Source organism: Rhopalosiphum padi, chromosome 1 (genome assembly GCF_020882245.1).
Source record: "Rhopalosiphum padi isolate XX-2018 chromosome 1, ASM2088224v1, whole genome shotgun sequence".
NCBI classification, from domain to species: domain Eukaryota; kingdom Metazoa; phylum Arthropoda; class Insecta; order Hemiptera; family Aphididae; genus Rhopalosiphum; species Rhopalosiphum padi.
Window position 1 is genome coordinate 72,594,168 of NC_083597.1, and position 10,887 is coordinate 72,605,054.

Genomic DNA, 10,887 nt, shown 5'->3' on the forward strand with positions numbered 1-10,887 from the left:
ATTATATTAATAATATTTGTATCTAGTATTAACATTATTTTAAAAAAAAATACTCTTTTAAAACTTCGGAAAGTAATAAATGCATATGTTACGAGATGAGTAATCATATTTTTTAATCGTATTTAAAAAAACCCATTGTTTACAGCCGTTATCTATGTATTTATTTAGAATTTGGCTATTGATTTTCTAAACGTAGTTACAAGAGTAATAATGTTGATACCTTAATGTTAAGACCTTAAATACGTTTAAGATTTTATACTTATTAGATGTTATAATAGTTAATTTTATTTTTTATTTTCAAATCTATAGTATATTGTAGATTCTTGAAGATTTGAAAATGTACTAACTTTAAAACTACTATTATTAAATCAAACAAATTATATTAGGCGTATAAAAACATAATACAATTGAACGAACGAAAAATTATTTTAGAATCATAGCGAGAGTCGCTTAGATTATTTAGAATGCATGAAACTGCGAGTCAGTTTGTATTAAATCTTTCTTTGGACTCAATTATTGAAAGAACAAAATACTAATAATAATTAATGGTTCTCAACAAAAAATGTATTATTTCTCTTTATTCTCTTTTACCTTTATATTCTTAATTCTAGAAATATTTTTTCCTATTTTTTTTTTTTTTTTTTTGATAAAGTCACTATAACAGCATGAGTAATATATAACAATATTGCAAGTATTGAATTTATATTGAAAAAAATGTTTATTAATTGTCTAGTGACAGGCGACAGTGATTCAGCGTCCGACATCAATATGATAAAAACGATCGTTTGCAAAACGAGTGTTGTTCATAAACATAATATAATACGGTAAAATGTTTAAAACAAATATTATAAAATAACGTTTATTATTTTCTAATAAAGTCATAAATTACTTTTATTATTATTTATTTGAAAGCACATTTAAAAGCACAGTTTAACTGTATTGGTAGGTTGTCAGTAGAAAATAATGAATGTACACTAAAATTTGTTCATTATATATATAAATATATTTTATGGCTTGTATAAATATATAATAATTATTGTCTTGGATTATTTTTCTAAAAACATTAAGTAAAGTTTTATTTTATTTATTTAATTCTTTCTTACTGTTTCAAATAAAAGTTACAATTTAAAAAGTTTTCATTTTTATTGATATTGTTTATTATACTTTTTATGATTCACCATAATATAGCTTAATCAATATCTAAAATAAATATCTATTTATACAATACAATTATTTTATCTAGGTATGTATGATGGCAATAAGTAAAATCTACAAGATATATGCTAATAAGATGACTTTTAAAGAGAAAACCGGTCAGATTATATTTTATGCTATTGTATACTTTATAAATTATAATATATATATACTATGTAACCCATGGCTATAGACCTATAGTTATAATAAAAGTAATAAATATACATTGTACCTATAATATATAGTTTACATTATACATAATTATCGGTTTAATTGGGTTGTGATAGACAATTACTCAATAACGACGTAAAACAAAATACGCTTGTTTAATACATATTAATACTTTTTAGTAATTGTTGATACGTTTAATTCGTAATTTTAATTTTTCGGATTATCCGCGGAATTTGCTTATCCGTGGATGCCCCTGCCACCCTATTCCGCGGATAATCGAGAGTACACTGTAATTCCTTAAATGTATAACGGACATAATAATACATGGTTAAAATTTTAACTGAATTCTTGTAATAAACTATAACATATATTTGTTTTATTATAAGTTGCATAGGAACAATATTAATGTATTCAAATGCATGATATTTGTTATGCTTTAGATACATTTTTTAATAATATTCTAAGTATAATGTTAAGTCATATTTTGTTTACTGTCATTTCATTAACCCACGTGGATTTGGTTGGTATATTTGGTTATCGTTTGCAATGTTTGCATGAAAATTCAGTGTCAGTTGCAAAAGCTAGTCCTCATAACATTCAAAATCTTATGTTTAATTCACTACTATTGCAGATTTTATAAAATATTTTATTATATTCAAATACAATTTTAATTTAAGTATTATAAAATTATTTATTTAGTAATTTATTTATTATAGTTATTTTAGTATAATAAAATTATTTTTAAGTTTTAATTTTAAAGAATCTTTATTAAAAAAATGTTGGACCTCCCAGTGAAATTTGTTTTCAGTTACAACTTTGTTTGAAATTATTTATAAATGTCTGAAAAGCGTCTTTTTGTATATAGTTTTCCAATAATTGATAATACTAAGTACTTACCATGGTAATTATTATTATTATCAAACAATTCTACAATTATTATAAAATAATAAATATTTCAAAATATAAATGCTAAATATTATAAATTGAAAAATCAGAAAACACAATATTTACCATTTAATATCTATATAAAATATTGGGAGTGTTAATCATGAGTTTTTGAGTGCTTAAAACCCTTTAGTACGCTACTTAATTGCGCCTATATGGCTATACTGTAATCATACTGAAACACGATGTGATTATACTGAAACACGACCACAGTTAAATTTTAAAATCAATCTATTCTCTGTGAAACGATCTTCTATAATTTCAACACTAGCCAGTGTATTGCTTTTGTATATTTATACTGTATCAGAAAGTATCATTGTTTACTATAAAGTAACTTTTGAAAAACAGTCTTGTGTATCATTTATTCACATACGATTGTGCTCTGCGTGCTCTTTATAGTATGATGATACAGATGGCATTGTAACAGTGAGACGATATTTATTAGGTACTAATAGTACCGTACTATACTATACTATAGTATGAGACAATGTGAAAATAGAAAACAATAATGCACGTTAGTTTTGTATTGAAAATCTTTCTCGAACACCGAAATGAAGACTGCAGTTTATATAGTATACAAAATATGTTGAGATGTTTTTCACAATAAAAAATAATGATCATCTGCTACTTCTAAAAATTAGTATTTAAAATGAAAAAAACGCATTGATTAATATAAAAAACAGACTTCAGCATGACCAGTAAAGCTATTGCGCACTTTTGACTATCGTGTACAAAAAATATAATAACTGGAGATCAGCAACCATATTAAGACCAGCCAGCGGGAATTTATTTTATGTATTTCTAATAAATCCGGAAAATGTTAAACAAATATTAAAATTTCAATCTGTTTTCGTAGAAATTAATAATATCATTTTGTGTCTATAAGTGACTTCTTCATATTTTTTTGTCCAACCTCCGTTTATTTTCCGTCAAAAACAAACCAAGATCAGACATTATATTATCTTTATTAAAATAAAAATATATTTTGTTTGAAGAGTATAAAAAATAACATTTCAGAAAAAAAATATCTTCTTCGTCGAACAATATTTACTCTCTGTATTTATTACATTCCTCGTTGAAAAATTAGGTATTGATGTAAAAAAAAAAAAAAAAAATGCTTATACAAATATCTGCTTGGGTTTTCAAAAAATTCAGTTTTCAACATAATATTATACCGTTATATCGAACGCAGGAAATCGATCGCTGGATTTGGTCACCCCTGCAATAGCAATTCATTACAATGAAATATTTTTATTAGAATTTAGAGGTCCGTGCACGCAACATACGCAAGAATATTATAATATTATACATAGGCGTATACAAGAAACCGCGTGAGAGTTTTCGAATTCGACATTCAGTTATCCATATACGAGTATATCGAAATTTCGGGTATTATTATTATTTGTTTTTTGTTCCCGCAACCACGACCACTCCTCTCTTCCCGACAACCTATACCCGTATACATTGGAGGATATATTTTACAAAGTTTTCGCTGCCTGGGTCGTATTTGCCCGAGTGAATATGTAATGAGCTGCTGTGACTGTGTGTATACAGTTATATATATAATATAACGATCGGATACGACAGATGTACTACCTGCCGTATATTATTGCTACAGAGCTGCATATACTGAAGCCTGTCATATATCGCCGTTGTACACAATGCGGACTTCTACTAACCCTTTCCGAGAATTTCGGTTTTTATTTTCTAGCGGATGAAAACTTTATGGCGGCCGCAGCGGTGACATCGACACTGAAACCGGATAATAATACAATATTTTGATACACCACGAGTCTATCCGCGCGCGGTGCGCATCAATGCCGAGTTGCGGTGATTCTAGAATTATTACTGGGCCCGTGAAATGCAGGAGGCCGTACAGACATACGAAATCATCCACCTACGGTAGTATTTAATTTATCAATACAATATATTATAATAACAAGATGACTCATCAAGCGTGTTCATCACATTTTCTTTAATACAGTTATTATTGAAAATCCGATTTTTGGAATTCAGATACCTATATAATTTATACTTTTTTAGATTTGTTGCTGAATAATTTAAAGTTAAAAAGGGTATTTTGAACAATAAAAGTTTGTGTTGCCACAGCTAACTCTTTAACTGATCCATATAAACTACTGTTACTAGAAAATATGATTTTAATTACCCACATTTAAAAAATCTGAAAAATGGATTTAGTATACACGCATTATTAATAATGAAAAAAGGTGAAAAGCACATATTATGATGAATCACTCAGTATATTATACGCACACTCTAAAAAACAATAACAATTATAATGCTTTGCGGTAATCGTATTTTGTTCATTTTTAATAGTATAAAATAACATTACAACACTTGTATATGACACTATAAAGATATTAATCATTCAGTGTCATATTAATTTTCAAGTCGTGATAACTCATTTAAAATATTGTCAATTTACAGTGGTTGAGCAACGGCGTGGGTTTCAAGAGTACGCCTGTAACGGCGCAGGCGATCGTTACCCGTGGCAGCCGACTGAGCGTCGACAAAGTCCCGGACAAGGCCGCCAACCTTAGATACGATGTCCACGGCCACTTCGGGCTGCTTCTGCATGTACGCCGGTTGCGGCAGTATGTAGGGAGGCTCCGGCAACGCGGCCGAGTACGGGTCAATTGCGCCGTTGCACCTCCTCAGCGCGTCTACCCGGGCGGGCATGCAGTTCTTAGGCACCAGAGTGGCCGTGAGCCGATCGTCGACCACGCGGTCCACGCGCGTCACGTACACGGTGACCTGCTGCCGGCCAACGGCCGCGTTGGCCATCGCACCGGCCATGCCGACCACGCCGCCCACGTTGGCCACGCCCGCCGCAACGGCCGCGCTGGCCGCTCCGAACGCGTTCTGCAGAAGCTGCCGTTGGGCCACACTTGCAGTAGCGGCGCGCCGCTCCCGCACGTCCTCCACCACTGGCCGGATGGCTTGCTGCAACGCCGGCGTCTCTTGGCCGACCACCGCGGTCGCATCTTCTTCGGCTGCTTGAAGTTGACCGTCCGCCTCGACTGTCGCGTCCGTCAACAGGAACGCGCCCCTGTATGGTATTTCGGTTATCCTGTAAACGTTGGTGTCGTCGATTTTATTAAATATATAACATTACCGCGAAACCTCTAAATATTATCGATCACTCTCGGTCATTGAAATTATGTCCACTATTTAGAGGTTTCCGTTAGGGTAGGTTTCATTGTATTATAAAGTGGCACTGTGTACCTGTACCTAACAGTCTTGTATAGGATATACCAACAATACTAACGATATCACTACGTAGCTCGTACACGTACGATATATTAACAAAACCATACTTGAGCACTTACGAGTACTTGTGTACTTGTGTAACTATACTTACAGAGCATTATATTTATTTTTAAAAATGTATCGATTCAGAAACGAATTTTATTGAAGACATGTTATGTAACATTTTTATGGTTATATATACGTATTTGATTGATGTTAAATACTGTTGACGACGGAATGAAATATTATGCGTACAGATAAATAAAATGAATGGAAATAATAATGACTTAAAGTAAAAGACGGCGCAATCGTCGATCGGACGACATAACAACTTCTCTATAATATTTAATAAAACCCCGTATTATCCGTAATGTGACGTATATCCATACACCATCAACTCGAAATCAAAAGAACTCTCTACGTAAATATACGAGACGTATACACAGTGTGTCAAATAATATGTTCGATTCACCATTTGATACAGATGAGTACAATTTTGTTGTTCAAAGTTTAAAAGAACAATTCAAAAAAACATCTATCTTTGCGAAAACTGGTAAACACGAATCAAAGAAAAATATAGTATGTAAAAATGTAGTTCCGTAGTAGCAATAAATTTAATGATAAATTCACCCCATTCGCTACAAATTAAAATAATGGATGATCACATATAATAATTACCTAACAAATCTATTTACTGGTTGTGTATGGTCTACATCATTCAATCCCTACTTTAAATAAACAAGAAATTGAATTCTCAGGTCATTGTGTTACTTTCATGCTCCAAAAATATGTAAAGGTAAACTATAAAATATGTTTTTTTATCGATTTCGAGCCAGCTTAAACTAACAATTAAATATATTCTAAATAATATCCTTACTACATACCCAAAACTAAAGTAAAAGAAAAATAAATGAACAATTTTGTGAAAATTTTAATATCTCATGTATTATTTTATAACAAAACGTGCGCTAGAGTCTCAGCTCTAAATCGACTAAATCAATATAATAATCGCATAATACAATAATGGCATAACTTATGCGAATAGTCGACAACCATTTCCGTCTAAATTGGTCTCACCCAATACAAATGGCAGATATTCAAAACTATTTCTACAGACATTAAATTATAGTACGTCCACCAATCATATACGCATTATAACTTGTTTTATTTATTCGTTTCAAACGATTTTTCATCGTAATACAAATTAAAATGATATACACATTATAATATAACATAATACTATACACGATGTATATCAAAGGGTGGGTGACCCGACGGTGGCCTCGTTTGACCCTCATATATGTAAAATTGTATGTAAATCGCAAAAATGTATAACAGTTATTCAAAAACGTTTGTAAATAATTATAATGCTATTACGTATATTTCGTACACTCCATCGATGTGTTTGGAACAACAGTGATTGGTCAAATCTAATATATACTTTTTTCTCTTAAAATCGTCGAGCTCTGGTTGTAAGAAAAATGTCGGCTGTGACTCACGCGATTGATGGACAACAGTATAATCTATAATAATAGTAATGACGTATCGACAAAGGCCAGCTGTATCGGATTACGCTGAACGTTATATTATTTTAAAATAACGATAACGCTGTTATAGCTTTGGACGTTATCGGGTTTTCGCGCTCGTATAATATTGGAAATAAGGGCATCATCCCTTCATCTGCCGCAACATACTACAAATGGTGAATGATAATAATTTACTCGCGCACATCACGTCCGCCCACAAGCTGTGCCCCCGGTCCATATATTATATAAAATGTGCGTGTGTGTAGTAATAATGTAGTTTTATCGTTATACGCACATTAATTCGTTTTTAACTTTTTGATTAAAAGTTAACGTCACGTATACGATCTACACTGGAAGGACAGGACGATACGTTCTGGTAAATAATACATATCATACCATATATAATGTAATATATTATATAAACATGTGAACACGCCAAATACAATAATTGCAATAGTGTACTAGCGTAGATTTATATGTGCATATTATAGTTTTGTTGCTGGACGTGAGACAGAAACCTGCGTGAGAACATTGAACGATTTTAATACATGTGCGGCACAGTATAGATAAAATAGGATTTCCAGCTCGAAAAACCATTATTGCCGAAAAAACCTATCATTATACATGATTCATATCATAATGTGGTATTGTAATTACTGTTATAATATCAGACTCATACCAATATCGGGTAAAGAGCTAACATGATAAGAGGGTCGACTATCGGTGGTGATAATTATTTATTCCATTATTTTTGACAATATAATTATTAGAAATTATAATATTATCCAACACTTTTATCCGAAATACATTGAAAGTTGGTAGGTTTTTTTTAAAACTAAAAAATAAATTATAACTTATAAGGTATTTTTTTCATAAACTTCTTGAATTGACTTATAGTTACTAATATCCTTTGGACAGTTCAAAGACACAAAACGTTTCCTAGCTATTTCCATTACATACTATAATAATTTTTCATTATAACCATTTTAGAATTCATAAGATTATAATAATTAATAATATATTAATATATGGAACCCTGTCGAAATTTAGAGTCTTGGTAAATTAACAGAGAAACTGACATATCGCAAAGAATGAGGTTCACCTTTTTTATTCATGAGTTTAGGAAAATTTACGTCCTCACAATTCTGATGAAATCACGTTTGAACATGTCCTTGTACGGAATTTTTAATGTAATAACAAGTGAAAGCGTGCCTATATGACAGATTATATAGCTCGATTATAGCCTCATTATTGGTATCATACGAGCAGCTATTTCGGTAAATTACGAGATCGGATGTCCTGAATTCCACTTAGAAATCGGATATACAGAGCACCTCTAGCCGCAATTCCATAAATAGTCTTAGCTTTTTTTGTCGGCTCATTCTTATAACTATATAATACTGCGTAACTCGAATCGATAATAATATGCCTACGCCCGATATATAATCGTGCTGTAAGCAGTCCTATACAGAACTGGGACTTATTTTATTTTATATTATGATACAATTTAATATTTTTCGTTTCGACAACATAGACAAAAGTTATACGAGAACATACGAAAAGATATGTTTAAATTAATAATCGTTAATTTATGCAATATGTACTTACTCCTTATAGTTTATATACATATTAATAAACATAATACAGTGTATTCGATAAAGATTCCGGGTTTCAAAAATTCACTATATTTTTTGGTCGTAGTCTGATCTATCAGTTGTCAATTGAACCAGGTGAGTCTCTACAATTTGCAGTCTACCTCTACCAGTAATTTGTTTAAGATAAGTGAACATTTGTGGAAAAAAATGTCTTATAAAATCGTATTGATAAATGATTAATGATAATCTACAATTTTGGTTGGTACCTACTTCAATTTTTTAAGCGTAACAATATTTACTATTTTACTTTATTAAATTGTATATCAATTTGAAACCCAGACATATTCTTTAAGGAACACCCTATATTATATAATTTATCGTCATATTGATTATATTATTCCGTCGGGGACTCACTCGATTTTTGCGTTCGGTTTGCTAGGTTCAATAAAATACGTCTCGTAGTCGACGGCCGGTGGACGTCGAGAATTAGCTGGTCCAGGAACTTTCTGTGGGCGGTTGTTGTGATTGCTGTGGATCACGTGATCGCAAGACGGCACGTTCCCGTCCACGTACAAACACACCGGACGCACGGTTTCTCTGACGGTAATCTGAAATGCCCATTATTATTGTTATTATTATTAATATCATCGTTGTGTCAACAAACGAATTAAGCGGTTATGTAACGGCCACTTTAAAGATCCGTGACCGGATCGGATCACGTTTTTGATTATTGATTTTCGGTGGGTCACCACCGGATCGGCCTTGATCCTTGGACACGAAAGTGAAATCATCTCGCGCCCCTCGCCGCGACTAATCGGACAGGAACCGTATAGTGTTATTATATATGTAATAATTATAATAAAGTAACGATATGCCGTTTTCAAATTTGTTTTAAAACGCGGTTGGAACTATATAGTACATATAGACACATACAATATATCGGATGATCCTTTTACCGTAATACTCATTGTTTCTAATAAGTAATAATACTAACATTTTTGAAAATATTTTTTTTTACTTAATTTTAAGTCGTTAAAAAATAACATTTAAAAAAAATGTTATTATACTTTTTTTTAACACTGACCTAACGTCGGTTTTTCGATAATGAATAAACAAAGTAGTTTATTAGTTATGATTATTTAAATTTTAAAGTTTTACATTTTATGGAGTATCTCTATTATATCACTTCATTCCGCTCATCCAAACTTTGAATATTCATAAATCACAAACTACTTGTTGAAAATTCGATTTTTATGTATCGAAGTATTCAAAAAACAATTGTATGTAAAAATAATTTAAAATATTTTTTTTTTAATGAATTTGATTTTAATATTATTTCAAAACGTTAATAGTTTTTAAAATAATGAGTGTCTTTCATAAATTAGATTACTCAGTATATTATAATTTATAATACATTACGTTTAATATATAATATAATTATTAACTATGAAATGTCACCGGTAATATTATATAATAGTATTTCTATTTTCTAAGGCAGAGACAAATACAAAATCTTTAAAAAAAATTTAATTTCTGAAAATTATATTTTATCTAATAAGTACGTTTGTAAATAAACAATAAACGTGTGTTTAATAAATGTTACAATATATTATTATAATATTTATTTGTGCAAACTCCAAAAATACTATAAAAATATACAAACAATTTTACATCATCAAAATGAAATAGTAAATATTTCAAACTTCAGTTTTACTACCAGGCACCAACTCAATGATGGGCAAAATATTTCGTTGTTTCATCAGCCTATATCAATATTGTTCTAACTGCGCGCAATGAAATATGTGCGTCCAACATAAACATCGCCATGATCAACCCGACCATTTGTAGTCATTAAACGGTATACTCACGGTTTCGTATCGAGTGGCCGCCATGACGCCAAAAAATTTTCCTTCCTGTTCTGGAATATCGACCTCGTAGTAAGGCATAATCGGTAAGTACGCCGGTCGTGGGTACAAGTGAAGCGAATCAAAAGAACTCACGCCCCGATTATGGCTCCGACTGGCAATAGCTGTGCAGATGACCACGTGCGCTGTAAACAGGGACAGTACGGATCGCAATAGTACCGATGACATGTTCACTATCATTTATCTGACTTAGAGCAGTATGCAGACTGTATCGAAATCGCCGTTGGTCTGTGGTGTACTATTACTATGTCCGGTAATAGT

At 31.3% G+C, this 10,887-nt stretch overlaps 1 protein-coding gene across 1 annotated transcript; it reads right to left on the minus strand.

The window, feature by feature from the left end:
• Window positions 1–4,552: 4,552 nt before the first annotated feature.
• Window positions 4,553–10,887, minus strand: LOC132917842 (uncharacterized). Its single transcript, XM_060978787.1, has 3 exons — window positions 10,570–10,887; window positions 9,116–9,309; window positions 4,553–5,401 (listed from the first exon to the last, which is right to left on the minus strand). Exons 1-3 carry the CDS (start codon window positions 10,804–10,806, stop codon window positions 4,753–4,755), a joined length of 1,080 nt encoding a protein of 359 aa, XP_060834770.1. The 5' UTR covers window positions 10,807–10,887; the 3' UTR covers window positions 4,553–4,752.

Coding starts and splice junctions, on each gene's coding strand:
- LOC132917842 (XM_060978787.1), bottom strand. CDS start 10,806: ATGATAGTGAACATGTCATCGGTACTATTGCGATCCGTACTGTCCCTG. Junction 9,310..10,569: donor CGGCCACTCGATACGAAACC/GTGAGTATACCG, acceptor TGGGCATTTCAG/ATTACCGTCAGAGAAACCGT. Junction 5,402..9,115: donor AAACCGAACGCAAAAATCGA/GTGAGTCCCCGA, acceptor CAACGTTTACAG/GATAACCGAAATACCATACA.